General features: G+C 42.8%; 1 protein-coding gene across 1 annotated transcript; it reads right to left on the reverse strand.

Annotated features, from left to right (window-relative positions):
• Window positions 1-15868: 15868 nt before the first annotated feature.
• On the reverse strand, window positions 15869-16903 carry LOC122031358. The gene has a single exon (XM_042590477.1). The coding sequence runs from the start codon at window positions 16901-16903 to the stop codon at window positions 15869-15871; it is 1035 nt and encodes a 344-aa protein (XP_042446411.1).
• Between the last annotated feature and the right edge of the window lie 6672 nt (window positions 16904-23575).

Consider the following 23575-nt stretch of genomic DNA (forward strand, 5'->3'; position numbering starts at 1 on the left):
ACATAATAATAATTATCCAACCAAAACTAGTCCACTATAGAGTTTTAACAAATACGTTTCTATTACTATAGTTGCAACTTTTGCTCCATTGTCAACTCGTAAATTTTCTTTTTGCTTAACCAGTTTTCTACTATTCCTTGGTCTCTATATGTCATTACATATGTGTGAGGCACACCAATATCCAATACTTAAGTGTTTGATGTAATAGTATGACATTCAATAATGAAGATACCTTTATGAGGTGGCACATCAGATGCTCTCTTCTTCTTTATGAACTCAAGATAAATTTTATAGTTTTTCTCCAATGCCCCATCTTACCATAATGGTGACATGTGCCCTTTAGAGCCAATTCTTCTTTCTTGGCCTTCTTCTTCCCCAAATCAGTCATATGCTTCATATATACTTTTAGTCATCAGTAGCATCAAGAGTCGGACTTATGGGAAGAGACTCTTCAAGGACATAGGCAATCTTCTCAATCTTGAAAACAATTCTCAGGTTTTGAAGCCAAACCAAGAAGTTTGGTCCTGTCAATTTATTTATTTCTAAAATCGAGCACAAAGTCATAGAAGTTATGCTTATTCTAACAACCTAGAAATACAAAATTAAATATATAAGAGAGACAAATTAATTATGACATGAAAAATATTCACCTTCATAAAAAGGATCTCACTTGCTTACCCAAATTTAAGAGCCCTTACTTTGAATTCGAGAGATGGTAGGTTGTCTCCAAGTGGATTGATATCCATTATAGATAAGAATTACCTTCGAGAAAGTCCAGCAAGTCATACTAAATTTTAGTGGTAGGTATCAAATATACCAATTATATATCACATATATATAACTATCACTTTATATGTTATCAACTATTGATATTTGCATAACTCATTAGGTTGTTAACTCAATAATATATATACATCATATGCATATCACCCAACTTCATATTTATCCATATTAACTTTGGAGTGAGCCCAATAAATCATGAGACCATATCTCAATGGTCTGAATATGTACAATGCCAAATTAGGCTTGGAGAGAGTCCAACAACTTAAATAAGAAATTAAACTCTAGATCTTACCATATTAATGGAAGATGTAAGCTTTAAAATTTAAATAAGGAATTTATTTTATTAAGGTCTCATCAATTCCATACAAGATATAAACATGACATAGTTGTCATGGGTTAAACATGGTATAAATATGACATAGTTGTCATAGTATAAACACGGTATAAACATGACATAGCTGTCGTACATTAATATATTTCTATTATTAAGAATCTGGTTTCCAAAAATAAAAAATTCCTTAACTATATTAGGAAACAATTTAAAATTTTTTGGAAATTCCAAATAGGATTTAGGAAATAATTTTCAAAATTGGAAGTTGCTAATCAGATTAGGAAACAATTTCTAAAATTATAATTTCTGAATGGATTATAAAATTATAACTTCTTAATGGATTAGGAAATAATTTCCAAAATTAGAATTTTTCCTATAGATTAGGAAATAATTTCTAAAAGTAGAATTTCCTAACGAATTAGGAAATAATTTCTAAGATTAAAATTCTCTAATAGATTAGGAAATAATTTCTAAAATTATATTTTCTAATCATATTATAAAATAATTTTTAAAATTGGAAATTCCTAATCGAACATCAAATATGCGGTTAACACCATGGGTGCTTCTAGGCGCATCTTTGATTTTTTACTATGGCTCTAATACCATGGCTCTGATACCACTTATTAGGACTAAAAAAATTTACATTTCTCTATAATGGTATGATATTATCTACTTTCGGTCTAAACCCTCCTGGATTTATTTTTTGGTTCTATTCAAAAGACTTCATACTAATAGAGATATTTTTTATGTTTTTAAACCCAAGATCTTTTCCATGTATTTCTAATGTGGGACATTGATTATATTCCCAACATATTTGGCTATGAGAATGATTCATAGAGATGAACAGAATTATGTTCTAATTTTAAAGAATATTTTTCCCTTACGATTGTCAAATCCTAAATGTACCACTATACACAATGAAGCCAACTAGCTCTTAACAAACACCGGACTAGTCCCCACTCCCATGGAGTAGCTCCCTAGACATTTGTCCTCTAGACCAAAGCCTACTAGACATTTTTTTCTCTTGTGATAATTCTTCTACAGGTCATTTCGAGTCCAGGTTTTATTTTTCTAGTTTTCACACCCCTCTCAACGCCATCCATATTAAGCATATTGAGCATAGACATCTCTTGGAGGAATAAAGGCACGTGATGGATGAGCAATTTCAGAGTACGTGGCAACACTTTCAGAGGTTGGATGGATTATTTGGTCAAGCCACTAACTATTTCTAGCATCAAAGCAAGAGTGAGAAATAAAGGAGGAAAATTGAAGCTTGATGTGTAAGGCATGCCATGAAATCGATGTCAAGTACATCCAATGGTGTAGAAGTAATCTCCCTGATTTCCCAGACTTTCCTCCTTCTCCACCATATTAGTATTCTTATATCTTATTTTTATTGGGACAATGAAAAGTCTAAGTTTGATGGAATGTACATATGTTAACTTAGTTAGTTTTTAATTTAGATTTTTTTTTTTGTTTGGTTATGTTTCTCTTTTCCTTGCATCATAAAAATTTTCTTTTATTGCATTATCATGCTACCATATCATTCATGCATTTGCTTGTTTATTTCTTATAGCTTAACACTAGCATGATAGACTTGATGTTTTTATGATAATATACTAGTATGCTTAGTGAGCTATTTTCTTCTATCAGTAGTAGCCTAACTTGAGCATTATTTTTGTTGCAAAATTTTGGTGTTAGCTTAATTGTTAAGGATCTTTCTACACTTATATTTAATTTTGATAGTGATACATTTGAAAATAGTCACAATTCATAGGACTAGATTAGTACTCTTGTTTCATAGGTGACCCTTTCATTATATTTTAGTTACTAGATAAACTCAGATCATGGTACTCATTGAAAAAATCAAAATCACAAAACAAAAGAGAGAGAAAAAGATCATAGTGAAAAAGAGCATGATTAATTATCAAAAAATAAAAAATATATGAGAGGAAAGAAATAAGGAATAAAAAAATAGTTGTCATGAGTGGAAACTAATAAGTTACCCTTTTGAGAACAAGTTAGGTTACTAAGGAAATACTTATTATGTTTCTCTTGATGCCAAGTATTCCATTGATACCTTATATATATAAGTACTCCAGATTAGTTTTGATGTAGATCAACCAAGTTAAGTTAGACTCTATGTCTTTGATGCCTTGTGTCTAAGTGTGTAGGGCTTAAGAAATACAAGAAGTCGAGTGGATGATACAATGAGTAAGAAGGATGATACAAGAAGGGAGTTGATGGGCTCAATGCATTTGAGGGATGAGGAGCTATGGAAAAGTACACTAACGGAGCAAAAAAAGATACACGCGGTGCATTCGAGGGACAAGAAACTAGGATGAAGCCTGCTTGAGGAGAAGGTCGGAGTTGAGTTTGGGTGGGCTAAACTATGGACTACCGGAATATCACCCAAGTGAGTGGATTAAAGAATGGTTAACTTCTGAGGTTAACTATTCAAGGCGCCTAGAATGTCTCTAAGTGCCCTGAAGATTTGAAGAGCCTTAGTTGTCTTGAGGCACCTCGAATGAATAGGACCCAAGGTGCCTCAGATGGATCTTAGGCGCCTCATATGTAGGAAGCAACCGTTGTAGTGTGGATAAGCAATGACTACCATGACAACCGACTCGAGGCACCTTAGATGAACTAAGGTGCCTCAAGTCTGATAGATTAGTAAATTATTGAGCATAAATCAAACTTCATCCACATGGAGGCACCCTCAAAGATAATTGAGGTGCATGGAATTACCATGTTAGCAAAATGGTCATTTCGACTAGTAGAATATAAATAGAGACCTTGTCCTCTAAGTTATATAACACACTTTATATTTCTTTTCATCCTCTCAAATGTTGTAAGGGGCCACTCTGCCTCTAACCTTGTCAAAGAAGGAGATTGATAGTACTTTCCACAGTCTTGGATTAACAACCACTCAGTTATAACCAAGTAAATGCCCTGCCTCTTATTTTTTATTTATGTTATTTTTTAATTAATTAGTGTGTCCTTGCTTAGATAAGTTAGTAAGAGAATTCAAAATTCTAACTTACATGTTATTCACCCTCTCTAACCGATCCACTAATCCTAACAAGTGGTATCAGAGCTCAATCATCTCATAAGGACTAATCGTCGACTAAAGCAACAAGGAATATGGCCAGATCAATCATCTATCTATCAAAGTTTGAGGGGGAGTTCAAGCTTTGGAAGCATTGAATAAAGGTATTTTCAAAACCAATTTCGATATATTACTACTTATTAAATATGGTTTTGAAACACCTAAGGATAAGAATGGAGAAAAGAATAAGAGCTCTAATGGAACAAGAAGCAACAGACTGAGTTCATGGAAAACGGTAAGGCTGAGTTTCATCTTCTAAGTGTACTATTATCTCAAGAAATCAATTGAATCGACTCTTACAACTCCACCAAAGAACTCTAAGATAAATTCCTAGAGCCGCATGAAGGAACCTCAGAGGCCAAGTACAAGACAAGATTTACTTAGAAATCAGCTAAGCAACCTTCAGATAGAAAAGGGAGAAAAGGTAGCATAGCTATATACCAGATTGAAGGAGCTAATAATTGGTCTCAACAACCTTGGTGAAATATTAACAAATAGAGATTCGCTAAGGTATACATTAAATGCATTTCCAAGAACCCTAAAATAGACATCAATTGTAGACTCTTACTATATCTCCAAAGACCTCGAGATAAGTAATTTAGAAATTTTATTTTGGGCTCTCGAACTTCACAAATCTCAATGTATAGGACTAAGAAAAGAAAAGAAGTTGAATTAGAACCCAGTACTAACAGCAAAGAAGAATGAACCAGATTCAGAGTCATCTTTTGATGAAAACGAAGAAGCATATATCGTAATAAAATTTGATAAAGTTTTTTAAACTAACAACTTTGATAAGCGACAAGTTACGAAGTTTCTTCAAATCATGGGAGAAGAAAGGTAAAATGCTACAACTATGATAAAGAAGGTCACATCAAAGATCAATGCCCTAGATTAAAGAATAAGGGAAAATTCAAAAATAAACAACTAAAGAAGACATAGAAAAACCTAAAAGCCACATGGAGCGACTTATCATCAGAAGAGTCTGAGATAGAGGAATACGCCAGATTAGCACTAATAACTAACCACCCAAAAGAAGATGATGAAGACACTTCGGCGGAGAGCATTGATGAAGGGAGAGCATCCACTTACGAGTCTGATATGGTAAATGAGGTACGACTCTTACCTTCTGATAAATTATTCAAAGCAATTAGGATGCTAAGTAGATCACTATGTAAAACAAGCAAGAAATATGTTGAAATAAAGAAAAATAAATTAGAGTTAGAGAATAAGTTAGAAGAATTTGATAAATTTAAAATTGAAAATGCAAAAATTAAAAGATCAAATAGAAATGTTAGAAAAGGATTACTCATGCTCAAATTCAAATTTCTTCAAATGTTAGATAGTATCGAGGACTAAATTAGTATTTAAAGAATCATAGAGGCTAAATTAAAAAAAATTAAATTTTGATGTTCCACTAAAATACTTGATAAATCAAGTAGAAAAAAATTTGTTTCAGATTCCCAAATCAATTTTGACTTATTAGATTTCTTTGGAATTACTAGAAATTTAGTTGCTAGAAATTAATTTGTTTGAATTATTATTGGAAAATTTATTTTTCATATACTTTCTGTTTAATTTTCTTTAGGTTTAAATTTTTCTATGACAAACAAATATGTTATGTGTTAATAGAAAAAATTTCAGATTTTTTGACTTTTAAATAATCTTTTATGAATTTTTTAATAAAAACTTAATTTTAAAAATTAAAAATATTTTAGAGATTAATTTTTGAAAAACTTGATTTTTTACAAATAACCATCATATTTTGAATGTTTAGAAAAATTAACTAGTTGTTTTGACGTTATAAACTATTTTTGAGTAATTAATTTTAAAAAATCACTATTTTTATAAGGAAAAATATTTTCTCACAATAAAAATTAATTTTCTGATGATTTTTTTCTATAATTAGATTGATTATGCTTAACATTAACAAATTTTTTAGTATTTTTCAAAAGGTAAAAGTAATTTTAAATTATTTTTTTAAAATATGAAGTTTAATTTTTAAATATTATTTTATCTGAAACATAATTGCGGTAAAATATACAAACTTACATGACATATGTATATCCCTTAGAAAATTTTTCAATGTTTTTCTCTGCTAGGTTCAAATTTTTACCCATATTTTTTATTTGATCTAAGGGGGAAAATTATTTCGTTAAGTTAAGGGGGATGATTTAATTGTAAAATTTATGTTATTATTGAAATTTTAATTTTGATAGATAATTTCTTGTTTGATTTCCATATCTTTAACTAGGGTTGATGCACATCAAAAAAGAAAACATTATAACTACTCCAAGTTAGTTTTGATATAGATCAATCGAGTTAAGTTAAGTTATGTATCATTAATGTCTTGTGTCTAAGTGTGAAGGGACTTAGAAACACAAGAAGTCAAGCGGAAGACGCATCAAGCGAGAAGAATGACACGGGAAGGAGCCGACGGGCTCAGTGTATCCGAGGGACGAGGAATTATAGAAGAGTATACTATTAGAGTAAGAAGGATGCATACGATACATCCGAGGGACAAGAAGTTAGGAGGAAGCTTGCTCGAGGAAAAGGACGGAGTTGGGTTCAAGTAAGCTCTACTCTGGACAACTAGAACATCACCAATGCGAGTGGATCGAAAAATGATCAACTTTGAAGTTGACCATTCAAGGCACCTGGAATATCTCCAGGTGCCCTGAAGACTCGAGGTGCCTTAGTTGGCTTAAGGCATCTCGGATGAACAGGAGCCAAGGTGCTTTAGATGGATCTCAAGCGCCTTACATGCAGGAAACAACAGTTTGTAATGTAGATAAGCAGCAACTGTCATGGCAGCCGACTCAGAGTGCCTTAGCTCAGCCAACTTAAGGTGCCTCAGATGAATTGAGACACCTTAAGTTTGATAGATCCGCAAACTGATGAGCATAGACAAACTTCAAAGACATGGAGATGCCCTCAATGCCAACCGAGGCACCTAGAATTGCCACGTCAACAAAATGATCATTTTAATCAGTAGGCTATAAATAGAAGTGTAGGTTCCTTGGCTACCGGCTAGAGGGGGTGAATAACCCTGCATAATAAAAACAAATATCTTTCTCAAAACTTTAGAAATAAAGCACTTGTATAAAAAGAAACTGATTAATAGACAATAAAAGAGGCACAACAATTTACTTGGTTTGCAATCAGGGGATTTCAAATCCAAGACGTTTGAAAGCTCACTAATGTGTCCTTCAGGCGGAAAAGCCTCTTACAATAGTCAAAGCTCACAACTACAAAGCTATACTCAATTAGGATCGATTACAAGTATTATATCTAGCTTCTGGGATCAACGTTGTATTTATAGCCCTGATCGGGGCGCTTGGAAGGGTTCCAGGAACCTAGAGGGGGATAAAATTTTATCTCCATCGTAACGGATTGCAATAGCTGGCAAAGTGATAAACTTTATGGTCCAAGCGCCTGGACCAGGTTTGGGCACCCGGACCAAGTTGTTCTAGCTCGACTAGGGCGCGCACCTGAGGCGCCCTAGGTCTAGGCGGTTGATAAACCCTAATTTTATTACGAAATGGATATCAAAAGAATTAAGTGATTGAATTCATTCTATAGTAATGTAGCATAGAGATAACTTGGGTTGTCTCCCAATGAATGTAGTAATGATGGTATCTTAGGATTAATTTGTTTGTGATCTTTAGGTTTTGATAGGGTAATGTGGGTTTTGAGTTTTGATTCTAAACCTAACAAATGAGATAGCAAAACACGTATGAAATTTAATCTAATGAAATGAACAACATCTTATCTATCCATTAATAGTGATCTCACAAGGCATTATCACTCTACGCTATGATTTCACCATAAATGGAGCTAAACTAAGGAATGAAATAGCAAAGACAAATATAAAACTAAACTAACCTAACTACTGCATATTGACTTGAATAGAAGCTAAATGTAACAGATCTAAAACAGGAACAAAACTAAAGCAAAACAACATGTAATAGAAATCCAACCATTTGTCACATGGAAGGAGATATACTCATATATGTGAACATGAACAGATAAGAAGTAACAACAACTGAAAATTGAAACTAACTAAAACTAATTGAGATTTATGAAACTGAACAACAACAAGAACAGACAATCTCAACTGGTAATTAGAAAGAACATAAATAGAATTGTGATCTAGGGAAGGAGATAAATCCGGGTGAGCTAGGATAGCCCCAAGCACTCACTGAATTGGATGAAGATGCCTGAATCTTCAGATGATCGGTTCTTATCCAGTGACACAACAAGAACAAGAAATTGATGCAGTAATCGAGAAAACCAAAGGAAGTAGAAACAAACACCCCTAACCAATTGGATGCATTCAGATCTCCAAGGAAGGCAATCGTCGGCTGGAAGGAGAGGGAATCGGGATCAAACTTGCAGATCACTCCACTTCACAGCCTCTTCTTCTTCGCTCAAGAATAGAAGCAGAATTGGCTTCTAGATCTAGATCAGAGGGATGAAGTGGCGTCGCCAGCGATAGAGAGGATGATGACCGGAGGAAGGGAAGTGCCCTTGACCTCAGAAGATCACCGATGGTGGAAATCGGAAAAAAATCACTCTCCTCTACTTCACGCGATCGCACTCCACCTGTAGCAAATTGATGAATGAAGAACCCCACTGTAGCTTCTCATTTGAACTCATCTCAGATCTGAATGGATAGTCTAGAATACTTCGGATCTTGATCAGCGATCGGATCAATTCAGGTCTAGATCAGAAGCTCCAGATCTTGATCGATGGCTGTGATCTACTTTCCCTTAGCTTGGATGGACCAGATCCATGATGGATGGCTCAGATCTCTCTTAATCTTGAATGAATGGTCTATATTACTTTAGAGCTTGATCTATTCAATTAGCCCTAGATTTGAATCCAAATCTGGTATGATTCGATCGAGTCCTTGCCCTTTGATGTCTACAAAGAATATATCCAAATATTAGCATTAAATACCATGAATATAAGATAATTTGTAATTAAGTCCACAAATGAATACAACTCATGAAATGTGATATAAACATGGAATTAACACATGAGAAGATCAAATGATATGCTTATATAAATCAAAATATCATGACAAAATGATGGTTATCAAATTCCCCCACACTTATTCTTACACATCCCGGGCAAGCAAACAAAATAGAAGAAACAACTAAAATTCATCTCCACAATAATTCCCTAGCAATATTTAGAAAATAGTAAAAGAAATTTAACTAAGACCATCTAAAGATTAAAATAATCATGAATACAATTCCTACAATAATCAATAAGTATGGTGATTTAATCTAATTAAAGAATTAAGCAAGATACAATCTCACAAGGTATTCACCTATTCAACTCTCACATTCAAACATGTATAAGTGCAGCTCACTCAATGCAACTCACAACACTTCACTACCATAAATTTGCTTATTTTCTATTTCTCCATCACTATAAAAACATATCATGCATGAATCAAAAGGGTTTATTGTGGATTGCAATGGAATCAAAAGGAATTAAGTGAAGTGAAATGTAATAGGCTTGATAAGTGGACTGCTTAAGAAAGGAATCAATGAAGAAATGAGAGTATTGAAGGAATACACTTGATAAGTTGCTCAATTTGATGTGAAAAAGAGATGAATATCATTTGTCAAAGATTAAACAAGAGATTAAGACAATATCTCCTTCAATTGGATAGTTACCAAAAAAATTTTGGTCCTGTCCGAGGGCTGAGTCGATGGGCGCTGGGGACGTGGCGCTCCTATTGACTGGTCGAAGACTCCAAAGATGTAGATTCTTTGTCGCCGTGCACCTGCAGACACAGTGTCGAGCCGGGGAAGGGTTCTCCGGCGATGGCCCTCCAATGCTCAAGTCAGATCTCCGACAGAAAGAAGTAGAGCGAAGAAGAAATGAGAACTGTAGCTATAGTGAATAATAACGCATACCTCCATCGACGTCTGGGGGCCCTTATATAGGGCTCCCTAGAGGCACGTGCACACTCCCCGAGGTGTGCATGCTCCTTAAAGCATACCTGGAATGGATGTGTCAGAAAAGTGTGCAGGACATCATACTTTAATAGCACGAGTATAACTCTAACATGACAGTGGAAGTTTCCCCCGTATGATTCTCTGTCTGACCATGTCGTCGACCATGCCTCTTGTCGGCAGCACTAGTTCCTAGGAAGATATCGCCAACTGCTCCCTTTGTCCTTTACCGAGCCGAGCGTAGGAACCACTCAGCTAGCACGTTTCCCAGGCCTAGCGGAGGAACCGCTCAGCTAGTACCTATCGCGGGCTGAGTGGAGGCACGTCGACTGACGGCCTCCAGGCGGATGCCCACTCGACCGAAAGCCGTGTCTACTGTTAGCCGAGCGGGATGGCCGCTGAGCTTCCGTTTCTTCCCGCTTTACCTTGCGAGCATTGGAAACTTGGCATCAAGCCGAGCTGTCGAAATGTCGGGTCGGCCATTCCTCTTGCTGATCAAGAAGGTAATCCGCCTGGTCGAACGACTACCGGGTGTTGACCACATTAACCTCTTGTCGGGTGGACCCCCCTTACCACTGGATCACATGCCCTCCCTTCAAGTCTAGTCGAAGGAGGCTGAAAGTCTAACTGAATGGACGAATAGCCTGGCGAGTAGTTGGCTGGTTGACTGATAGATGGGTTGGATCCCACTCGGTCTCCGTAGGACTGATCTTTCTTCCCCGGTCGGTGCTTCGTGTCTTTATACTTAGTTTTTTGGATACTTTTCCTCACCGCTGTCGAAGGGGTGTGGGCCGGTCAGCTAATGCTGATGTCGCCCGCATCGCCTCGTGATGCGCGAAAATCCTTTCCATTAAGGTCGAGCACGCACCCATTAAATGCTATCCTGTGGGACGGCGCCACGTGTCATTGGCGTAGTCGCCGCACGTCTGAGGTGACAACTGTTGATGTGACGTTTGGCGATTCAAATTCAACGGTCTGATGTGCATTCCGATTCCTGCGCCCTAGATCGGATGGCCCCGATCGACTGCAACTATATTTATAAAGCCTCAACGTCGCCGTGTCTTCCTCTGCGTTCTCATTCTGCCCTCCGACTGTTCGCTCCGGCTACGTTGCTTGCCTCCAATGTTTCGGTGCCTTCCAGCTTCCTCCAGCAGCCTTTCCCTTTCCTATAAGCTCTGGCTCCTATTCATTCATTTTCTTTTCTCCCCTATTAGCGTTTTCCGGTGTCCCACTGTCTTACCCGATGAACCTCCGCCATTTTTCCGATGATCTTCTTAACGAACTCCTCTGTTTCTTCATCTTTTACTTAGGCCAGCTCTTCCCAGCCAGTCGGCCTTGCCCCTAGTCCTTGGTATACCACCATGGAGACCAGGTTTGATGCGGGCAACGCAGCACATCTTATAAATGCCTTTGACCTCCCATCCGACCATGAGGTTGTCCTGGCCGGCCCGTCCGATCGACCACATATCCCGCCGATCGACACTATTTGTTTCTTTCGAGACCAGTTCGTGGTCGATCTCCAGTTTTCCCTCCATCCGTTCATAACCAAAGTTTGTAATTTTTTTCAAATCCCGCTCACCCAGCTCATCCCCAATTCCTTCCGTTTGTTATGTGGGGTAGTCGTGCTATTCAAAGTGCACAACATCCCGCTGACCCCTCGGGTCTTCCATTACTTCTACTACCACCAAACAGTCCGAGCTGGGCACCTACCTATTCCAATCCTGCATCGGCTTAGTTTTCTTCGATAGAATGTCCTCCTCCAACAAGCACTGGAAGGAGTACTTCTTCTACATCAGACTCCCCGAGCGGCCAAGCTTCCGTACTCAATGGCAGACCGCTCTGCCACCTCCGCCCGAGCTGAAGAGATACAAGACTCAGCCAGATTACCTCCACGCTGCCAACATATAGGCCGGGCTGAAGTTCGATATTCACAAATTACTTCCAGAGGGCGTAATGTACATCTTCGGGCTGAGTCCGAGCCGAGTGTAGCTCCTGAGCAGCCTAAGTATAAAATTTCTTAAACCTTCTTCCTTTGAGTCTAACTGATTCTGTTTTTCTTTTACAGCTGACATTATGATGCGCACCCAAGTTGCCAGGATAATGAAGGCCAAGCAGGCCGAGATCGAGGCGGCTGTTGCCAAAGAGATAGAGCGGCTCGGCTTGACCCCAGTTGGCTCGCAAGAGGGCACGATTAGGGAAACTGCAACTGCTGGAGAAAATACAACTACGGGAGATGGGACCACCGAACGGACTCCCAGCGTGGGAGCGACAACCGAACCAGGTTCGGTTCGCGTTGTGCCACCCGTCATTCCAGCTGAGGGATCAGGGTCCTCGGCCGACGAAGTTCCGTTCTCCTCCTGCAAGAGCCTCTACGGAGGGAGGCGTCCCGTTCTAATCCGCTACTTCAGCCATTCAAGCCTCTGCGCTGAAGTTCGATATTCACAAATTGCTTCCAGAGGGCATAATGTACATCTTCGGGCTGAGTCCGAGCCGAGTGTAGCTCACGAGCAGCCTAGGTATAAAATTTCTTAAACCTTCTTCCTTTGAGTTTAACTGATTCTGTTTTTCTTTTACAGCTGACATTATGATGCGCACCCAAGTTGTCGGGATAATGAAGGCCAAGCAGGCTGAGATCGAGGTGGCTGCTTCCAAGGAGATGGAGCGGCTCGACTTGACCCCGGTCAGCTCGCAAGAGGGCACAACTAGGGAAACTGCAACTGTTGGAGAAAATACAACTGCGAGCGATGGGACCGCCGAACGGACTCCCAGCGTGGGAGCGGCAACCGAACCAGGCTCAATTTACAGTGTGCCACCCGTCATTCCTGCTGAGGGATCGGAGTCCTCAGGCAACGAAGTTCCACTCTCCCGCAAGAGGCGCCGAACGGAGGCGCCATCCCGATTCGCTACTTCAGCCATTCAAGCCTCTGAGGAGGGAGGCATCCCGTCCCAAGCCCCTGTAACAGTGGAGGCTACTTCCTCTGATCGGACTCCATCTGTGGTTGAGCTACAAGAGCCGCTCGTCGTTCAACCACTCACCTCCCTTCCGCCAGCTGAGTGGAAGATAACCCGCTCAGCCATTCATCCTGCTGCCCAATCTTCCGGTCCGTCTGCCTCTGCCCAATCGGTGTCGGGCGGGAGATGATTCGTCACCGCTGCCCTTCGTCTACCGACCGAGGATCTTCGCACGCCGAGCGACCAGCCCGAATCTTCCCAACACCAAGTCTACATCCAGGGTCAGCTCGGGCGCGTCTGGGAGGAGGCGAGGGAGCGAGCGGCCATGAAGTCCCCGAGCACGCTGGCCGACAGTCATCTGGAGATGTCCACCGGGGTTAGTTCTCTCAGCTATCACTTCATAAATTGTCTCTGATAGGCACTAATATTTGTTTGCAACACTGGGTGGAGACCATTGCCATGTGCCAGCAGTTGGCACAGGTGGAAGATGAGCTGAAGAAGCTCAAAATTTCTAGAGAAGGCTCTTCCTCCCGGGGACCGCCGTCCACTCAACTAAAGGCCGAGCTAGAGAGGGCCCAACAACTTTTGATGGAGGAGCAGCAAAAATCGGCCGAACAAGCCAGTAGGCTGAGTCAGATTGAGGCTCAACTGAAGACTTACGACTGAAAACTCGATCTGGGCACTACAAGGAAACAGCGCACCGTCGTCGATCTGGAAGAAAAGAATAAAGCAACCTGACAGTTGGCCGAAGATCTGAAGAAGCCAAGGACTCTATGTCTGCCGAGCGGGAGGGTCGGTCGACCAAGGAGGCTGAACTTCAAGGCCAAATGAAGCGCCTCGAGGAGGAATTAGAGGCTTCGCGCACCGCTTTGAAGACCTATCAGGAGGCCGAGCTAAGTCGCTTCGCAGTCCTGAAGCAACAGTACCTCTGCTCGGACCAGTTCATGGGGAAGGTGGCCGATCGGATTGTCCGATCGTTTGAGCTTGCGATCGAGGTGACGCTCAGCCAACTGAAGATGAATGGGCATGTCTCCGAGGCCCTATCTAATAAAGACGTGAATCATGTCAAACTTCTCGAATCCATCCCCGATAAGGTCTTTGAATACATCTATTGAGCAAGGGGTCAGTAGAGTTTTTTTTGCAAGTCTTACCTGTAATCCTGCAGCTCGACAGCGCTTATTCATGAATTCATTTTTCGCCCTCTTCATATGTTGTTTGCTTGCCAAGTATTTGGATGCGTAGTCCCGCTCGGCTGTGGCGCCCATGCCATTATTGAAGTATTCACTTAGGATCATACCTCCGGGGTTTAGAGTCACCGCCCAACTTCAATTTTAGCGTATACGTTAAATGATTTTCGAAGGTCAGGGTTTAACGTCGCCGCTCGACGGTCTTTAAGGCGAGGTTTTTATAGTCGCCACTCTGACTCTAGGGTTTAACGTCGCCGCTTGACAACCTTCAAGACATGGTTTTTATAGTCGTCGCTCCGACTCTAGGGTTTAACGTCGCCGCTCGACGATCTTCAAGATGGGGTTTTTATAGTCGTCGCTCGGACTCTAGGGTTTAACGTCGTCGCTCGACGGTCTTCAAGGCGGGGTTTTTATAGTCGTCGCTCCGACTCTAGGGTTTAACATCGCCGCTCGACGGTCTTCAAGGCAGGGTTTTTATAGTCGCCACTCCAACTCTAAGGTTTAACGTCGTCGCTCGACGGTCTTCAAGGCGGGGTTTTTATAGTCGCAGCTCTAACTCTATGGTTTAACGTTGCCGCTCGACGGTCTTCAAGACGGGGTTTTTTTAGTCGCTGCTCTGATTCTAGTGTTTAACGTCGCCGCTCGATGGTCTTCAAGACAAGGTTTTTATAGTCACCGCTTCGACTCTAGGGTTTAACGTCGCCGCTCGACGATCTTCCAAGCGGGTTGGCCGCTCGGCAATAACTTTGTAAACCTTTGCTTTAGCTTTTAATCCTACAGCCGAAGGACACAGAAAACAAAGATTACATGGTATTAGTTACATCAGCGCACCTTTCACCCAGCTTGGTAGGATTGGAGGTGGTTTGCACTCCATGGACGCTCGAGCCTCCACCCATACTCGTCTTCTAGGTAATAAGCACCCGACCGAGCTTTCCAATGACCTTGAAGGGTCCAGCCCAAGGAGCCTCCAGCTTGGTGGCATCCTCGACCGGTTTCACCTTTTTCTATACGAAGTTGCTGACCTGAAAAGATCTAGGTATTACCCGCCTGTTGTAGTTCTGGCGCATCCTTTGTAGGTAAGCCGTCAGCCGGACTACTACTTTGGCGCGTGCTTCGTCCACTAAGTCCAGCTCCAGGAGTCTCCGCCCGACATTCTCTTCGTTGTATTGCTGTAGACGATCGGATTTGATTCCAACTTCAACAGAGATGACCGCTTCACCTCCATAGACCAAGTGAAACGGTGTCACTCTCATCCCCTCTTTTGGGGTCATTCAGATTGCCCATAGCACGCCCGGAAGCTCGTCTGCCCAGCTGTCTCCAACGTGGTCGAGCCGAACTCAAAGAATTCATAGAATTTTCTGATTGTCGACCTCAGCTTGCCCGTTGCTCTGGTATACGCAATGGAAGTGAAGGCCTACTGAATCTCATAGCTTTTGCACCATTCTCTGATACGTTGCCCGATGAACTGTCTCCCATTATCGGAGACAAGCCAGCGTGGAATTCCGAACCGGCATATGATGTGCTGCCAAATGAATTTCTAAACCATCTGCTCAGTTATTCTTGCGATCGGCTCGGCCTCGATCCATTTGGAGAAGTAGTCTACCGCGACGAACTTTCGTTGGTCGGTCGTCATGGGGAAGGGCCCCACTATATCCATGCCCCACTGGTCGAACAGGTAGGATACTGTGGACGTCGTCATCTCTTCTATGGGTTGGTGTGAGAGGTTGTGATACCTCTTGCAGGACACGCATGTGGACACTGTCCGAGCGGCATCCACCTTGAGGGTTGGCCAAAAATACTCGGCCAGCAGTATCTTCCTGGCCAACGACCGGCCGCCCGGGTGCCCTTCGCAAGTTCCTTGATGCACCTCCTGTAGAATGTACTCGATGTCTTCTGGCCCAACGCACTTGAGTTGGGGTCGAGAGAAGACTTTCTTGTACAGTTGATCCCCAATCAGCGTGAATCTTCCTGCTCTCCTTCTCAACAGGTGGGTTTCCTCTCGATCGGACGGTGTAATTCCCGATCGCAAGAACTCTATCAACGCTGTCCTCCAATCATTTGGGAAGGTGAGTCCCTCCATCCGATCAACGTGTGCCACCAGAGATACATGCTTGATCGGCTGCGATATGACAACAGGCGATATAGCGCTAGCTACCACTTGATTTTCCGCTCGGGGTATCTTCTGAAAAATCACCTTCCGAAAGTGGTCTTTTAACCTTTCAAAGGCTTCGGCGTGGAGCTTGAGTCGGGTGTTGCTTATCTCAAATGTCTCAGCGAGTTGCTGAGCGGCTAACTGGGAGTGCGAGTGAATCAAGACCCTGATTGCTCCGACATGCCGAGCGGCTTGCAGGCCTGCTATGAGTGCCTCGTATTCAGCCTCATTATTAGTTGCCCGATATTCTAGCTGAACGGGCGTATGCATCCATTCTTCCTGAGGGGAGATCAGTAGTACACCGACTCCACTCCCTTGCCGAGTGGACGATCCATCCACATATATCCTCCAAGTGGCTTCTGGCTCGAGATTCTGTACTTCGGTGACAAAGTCTGCCAAGGATTGTGCCTTGATAGCCATTCGGGGCTGATACTATATATCAAACTCACTAAGCTCCGTTGTCCATTTGATCAGCTGTCCGGATGCTTCTGGATTGAGGAGGACTCAGCCCAGATGGCTGTTTGTCATTACTATGATTGTATGCACGAGGAAGTATGGTCGAAGCCTCCGAGCGGCGAGCACTAGCCCAAAGGCAAGTTTCTCGAGACCAGTGTAGCGGGATTCAGCATCTTTTAAGATATGGCTCAGGAAGTACACTGGTTGTTCCTCGCCGTTCGACCATACCAACGCCGAGCCGACAGCGTGCTCGGTCGAGGATAAATAAATGTGAAGTGGCTCGTTGGCAGCTGGCTTAGCCAATACAGGCAGATAACTCAGATATGCTTTTAGTTCTTCAAACACCTTGTTGCACTCCTTGTCCCATTGGAATTTGGTAGCTCGGCGCAGTATCTTGAAAAAAGGGAGGCTCCGGTCAGCAGACTTGGAGATGAATCAAGATAAGGCAGTTATCTGACCGGTGATGCGCTGAGTTTCCTTCAAATTCCTTGGCGGCGACATGTCTTGTAACGCCTTTACCTTACTAGGGTTCGCCTCGATGCCCCGCTCGATGACGATGTAGCTGAGGAATTTCCCACCTTTTGCGCTGAACAGACATTTGCTCGGGTTCAGCTTGATTCCATATGCGCGGAGCGTCTAGTAGGTTTCTTCTATATCTGCGAAGAGGTCGGCAGCTCAGAGAGACTTAATGAGTCATCGACATATACTTCCATGTTTGATCCGATCTGTTGTTGGAACACCTTATTCATGAGCCTTTGGTAAGTAGCTCCAGCATTCTTTAGTCCAAACAGCATTACGTTGTAGCAATAGGTGTCGTCCGCTATGATGAAGCTCACCTTTTCTTGGTCCTCCCGGGCGAGCGGCACTTGGTGGTACCCCTGATACGCGTCCAGCATGCATATCAGCTCGCACCCAGCTGTGGAGTCTACTACCTGGTCGATCCGGGGAAGTGGGTAGAAATCCTTTGGGCAGACCTTGTTGAGGTCTCGAAAGTCAATGCAGACCCTCCACTTGTTTCCAGGCTTTGAGACTAGCACCACATTCGCAAGCTAGCTCGGGAATTGGACCTCTCTAATATGGTCGTCCTCCAAAAGCTTCTCTACCTCAGCTCGGATGATCTAATTCTGCCCGGCGCTGAAATCCCTTTTCCTTTACTTCACCGGCCTTGCATCCGGTCGAGCATGAAGCTCATGCTGTGCTATGCTCGGGGAAATACCGGGTAGTTCATGCATGGACCAGGCGAAGACATCATGATTTTGCTGAAGACATTCGATCAACTTGGCCTTCTGCTCAGCTTGCAGGTCGACTGCTATGAAAGTCGTTCCCTCCGCCCGGCTAGGGTGTATCCTCACCTCTTCTTTCTCTTCATAAACTAGAGTAGGAGGTTTTCCGGTTATGGCGTTTACCTCGTGCCGAGGAGCTTTCCCAGCGGACTTAACCTCCGCTTTCACCATCTCGACGTAGCAGCGCCGAGCAGCCAGTTGGTCTCCTTTGACTTCCCCGACCTGGTCTTCCATGGGAAACTTGATCTTCTGGCAATAGGTCGAGACTACCGCCCAGAATTCATTGAGGGTCAGCTTGCCCAGGATGATGTTATAGGCTGATGGGGCGTCCACGACGATGAAGGTGGTGGTCCTGGTCCTTCGGAGCGGTTCCTCTCCAAGTGATATAGCCAACCTTGTCTGACCGATCGGCTGGACTTCATTGCCGGTGAACCCGTACAAAGGGGTTGTCATTGGTAGCAGCTCGGCCCAGTCTATCTGGAGATGATTAAAGGCCTTTTTGAAGATGATGTTGACCGAGCTCCCTGTATCAATAAATATGTGATGAATAGTGTAGTTGGAGATTATCGCACGGATGATGAGAGCGTCGTCGTGCGGCACTTCGATCCCGTCAAGATCCTTGGGACCAAAGCTGATCTCGGGCCCGTTCGCCCTCTCTTGGCTGCATCCTATAGCATGGATCTCCAGTCGTCTAGCATACGACTTCCGGGCTCGGCTGGAGTCTACCCTGATCGGTCCACCAGCTATTATGTTGATTTTACCCCGAGCGACGTTGCTCCAGTTTTCTTCCTCCCGAGTGGAGTGCCTGACTTGCCTGCGTGAGGCTGGAGTGCAGTCGTCACTCCTTGCTTGATGATGATGTCACCGCTCGGGTGACCGCCTGATCTCATCTCGTCGTTCGGCACTCTTCCGCCAATATCGCAGTTCGGGGGAAGGCGATCGACGACGATAACTCCTAGGAGTCGGTTGGGCGACTGTAGGGACTCCACGGCAGTCTCGGGTGTTGTGGGTGGCGGATTGATGGAAGGCACAGAACATAGGAGTCCATACCTTTCCCTTGGGCTTTGGCCGTTCGGCCGACACGTGCTGGATGGCGTGTGCCCTTGCTTCCGGATGTGGTCGTGCCATATCGGCTTGGGGCCCTCTTGGAGGCTGATGGCTGGTCGGCGACCTTCGTTCGGCGTGCACAGCAGGCTCTGATGGCGCTTCTTTCCTTCGGGCCGCCTGAGCTTCCTCTACGTTGATATACTCGCTGGCCTTCTTTAGCATATGGTCGTAATCGCGGGACGGCTTCCAGATGAGCGATCGGAAGAAGTCCCCGTCGTTGAGCCCTTGGGTGAAGGCATGCATCATAGTTTCGGATGAGACCGTGGGGATGTCCATGGCCACCTGGTTGTAGCGCTGAATGTAGGCCCGTAGAGTCTCTCTAGGCCCTTGCTTCATAGAGAACAGACTGACGCTGGTCTTCTAATAGCACCTGCTGCTCACAAAGTGGTGGAGGAAATCCATTCGGAAATCTTTGAAGCTCTGAATCAATCCGTCTGGCAATCTTTGAAACCAACGTTGTGTTGACCCGGACAAAGTAGTGAGGAAGACTCATCACTTAACTCCATCCGTGTACTGATGAAGGGTTGTCGCGTTGTCGAACTTGCCGAGGTGGTCGTCTGGGTCAGTTGACCCGTTGTACTCGCCGATCGCCAAGGGTGTGTAGTGCCTTGGCAGAGGATCCTGCAGAATTGCTTCGGAAAATTGGCGATTGATCCGCTCGGGTGATGCGTCAGCTTGGGGCGCTTTGCCCTTTCTTGAATCCCGAGCGGGAGCTTCGTCTGAGGAAGACCAGTCTCGATTCGTTTGCGCGATCTCAGAGGGCATCTGAAACAAGGCCCGATGAAATGGGATCGGGGCGGGCGGCGCCTCCGCTTATGTACCGGTCGAGCCTTTATTTTGACCCCATATGGAGAGTTGTTCCGGCCGGTCCTCGTGCGTTGCTCGGTCTCCAGATACTGAAGTTGCTTACTGCGCCAGCTGCTCGGCTAGCGCCTTCTGTTGCTACTCTATTATCTTGGCTGCTTGTGCCTGTATGAGCGCATCAAGTTCCTCTTGAGAGAGCGTCACGGTGTGTTGGCATCCAGCTTCTTCCATCTCCTTAACTCAGATTCAGGTGCGTTCCCACAGACGGCGACAATTTGATCATGTCCGAGTGCTGAGTCGGTGGACGCTGGGGGCGTGGCGCTGCTGTTGACTGGTCGAAGACTCCAAAGACATAGATCCTTTGCCGCCGTGAACCTACAGACACAGTGCCGAGTCGGGGAAGGGTTCCCCGGCGATGGCCCTCCGACGTTCAAGTCAGATCTCCGACAGAAAGAAGTAGAGCAAAGAAGAAATGAGAACTATAGCTATAGTGAATAATAACGCATACCTCCATCGACGTCTGGGGGCCCTTATATAGGGCTCCCTAGAGGTGCGTGCACGCTCCCCGAGACGTGCACGCTCCTCAAAGCATATCTGGAATGGATGTGTCAGAAAAGCGTGCAGGACGCCATACTTTAATAGCACGAGCATATCTCTGACGCGACAGTGGAAATTTCCCTCGTACGATTCTTTGTCTGACCATGACGCCGACCATGCCTCTTATCGACGACACTAGTTCCTAGAAAGATATCGCCAACTGCTCCTTTTGTCCTTTACCGGGCCGAGCGTAGGAAGCCCTCGGCTAGCACCTTTCCCGGGCCGAACGAAGGAGCCGCTCAACTAGCACCTTTCCCGGGTCGAGCGGAGGAACCACTCAGCTAGTACCTTTTCCGGGCCAAGCGGAGGCACGTCAGCTGACGGCCTCCAGGCGGATGCCCACTCGGCCGAAAGCCATGTCTACTGTTAGCCGAGCGGGATGGCCGCTCGGCTTTCGTTTCTTCCCGCTTTACCTTGTGAGCGTCGAAAACTCGGCGTTAGGCCGAGCTGTCGAAATGTCGGGTCGGCCATTCCTCTTGCTGATCAGGAAGGTAATCCGCCCGGTCGAACGGCTGTCGGGTGTTGACCATTTTGACCTCCTGCCAAGTGGGTCCCCCCTTACCACCGAATCAATCTTGATACACTATCTCCTCACTTGATACTCCCTGTGTAACTATTCTTGAGATGAAATCAATCCTTGCAATCTATGAATCCAAAATGCAAAAACTCTTGATTCCCACAGATCAACAATATGTCTAGCAGAATCATGAATCTGTTTTCAAGAGATTCTAGAGATTTATGAATAAGACTTGGCATGCAATTGATTAATCAAATTTAGTCTTTTTTCTTTCTCTACAAATTTCTCACGAGTCATTGGGCAGCATAAAGGAGATGGTTATGTAGTACATGTGTCTAATAAGGCTACATAATAGGGAAAACAAAGAGAATCCAAAGATCTCAGGAAACTGTAACATTCCCTGGCACATCACAGTCCAAGTTAATACATAGATTTCATTTCTGCAAATTATGCAAAATTCCAGGTATTCAACAATTTGTAAACATTCACAACTCCTTTCCCTGAACTCATCATTATCTAGTTTTCTCTTGCATAATGCAACTCAACTTTGTAAGATGGATTCTCAATTGCTTCAGCCTACAGAATTCCTGTGCACATAATTCATCTTTCGATAATAGCTTGAATTAGAAAAGTCAGAGTTGCACTTTTTCCAACTCAATTGCTTGAAGGGGATTATTTCATTTCCATAGCAATGTGGAGAATTTGTCTACATAGGGAAAGAGATCTTGTAGCAACTCGGCAACTGGCAGTTTAATTCTCTAGCTGAAACTCCTTGAGTCTGCCACATCATTCCAGATAAGGACTGTCTGAATCTCTTAGCCCAGAAATCACTTTCAACAATCTGATTTTAGAATTTAGGTTCTGTTTCCTACTGATTTAGTTTTCTGAATTCATTGGCAGGGTCTCACTTGCAACTTGTTGCAGGTTGGAAGCTTACTCTTGCACAAGAATGGAAGATACTAAGATTCATTCAACAATCTAGCAGCTCCTAGAAATCAGCAACTTCAGCCCCTTCAATTCCAGAATTCATCTCAAAGAGCCTGGTTCAAGAAATCAGATTCCATGTAATCAGGTTTTTTTTTAATTTTTTTTTATTTTCTTGCTGCTAAGTGTACTGATTAGAATGGACAATTTATAAACACTTTAGTTCCCTTCCCTTCTTGAAATAACTTGTTGGTTGTATCCTTATTGTAAAATTTCAATAGGGCTTACACAACCATTTACATTCATGCTACAATTCACACTTTTCTGCAATAATATTTCAGATTCTAGGATTTAGTTTCAAGAACCTTATTTTCAGAAGTTCCAAGCTTTCAATCACAATAGACTTGGATAGAAAATAATACAACATGACAATTAAGTAACAACTTCTTTTGAATTTCTTACTGATTTGAAACCTGCAAACAAACTTGGCATAGGAAAAATCAGGACACCAAATTCAGGAAAATCAAGAAGTCAATTTCAAGGAGTTGAGATTCAAAGGAGTGTTAGACTTGAGTTGTGAGGAGTTTTCAGAGGAAATAACATCAAGTAGCACTAAATTAACTGTGACTCAAATGAAGTAGTTACAAGTCCACCAATTGTACCAGAAATCAAACAAAAGTCCAGCTTCGAAATATAAGAATTCTTTGATTTTTTTCCAATTTCAGAAATACCAAGAATAAGATTCATATCCTCAATTGCCCCATTCATGAAAATCAAAATTAGGATTTAATCTTAATGGAGCTTCAAGAACCTTATAGCAGAACTAGATCTGATTCCGAGATAGATCCTAATGTGTAACAACCCAATTTTTCTCATTAGAAGTTCTAAAAGTTCTTAAAAATATTTAGAAGTATTTTAGAAATATTCTAGAGATTTTTAGAAATTTTTAGAGTATTTTTATGTAATTTTTGGAGGTCGTTTGGTATTTTTACTAAACGAAGGAAGTTTCGACAAAAAAATGTCCAAGCCGAGAATTGAACACACGACCTTTGACTCGGTCAAAACCCTGCTGACCAGGTGTGCAAACGAATTTTCTATTTAAAAAAGATAGTAAATTTATTTAAGATAATTGACAGAATATTATAAAAGGGATAAGTTGATGTTGGATTTGTCTGTTTAGAAAAGGTAGCGAATTTATTTAAGATAATTAACAGAATATATAAAAGGGATAAATTGATGTTGGATTTGTCTGTTTAGAAAAGATAGCGAATTTATTTAAGGAGTTAACAGAAAGATTAAGTTATAAAATGGGATAAGTTGATGCTCTGTTTTCCCGTGACTTAAACCATTCTCTCCTTCTCTTCTGCGTATGATGGCGGTGCCCGGGCAGAAAACGAAAGGGAG

This window comes from Zingiber officinale, chromosome 11A (assembly GCF_018446385.1).
Source record: "Zingiber officinale cultivar Zhangliang chromosome 11A, Zo_v1.1, whole genome shotgun sequence".
NCBI classification, from domain to species: Eukaryota; Viridiplantae; Streptophyta; class Magnoliopsida; order Zingiberales; family Zingiberaceae; genus Zingiber; species Zingiber officinale.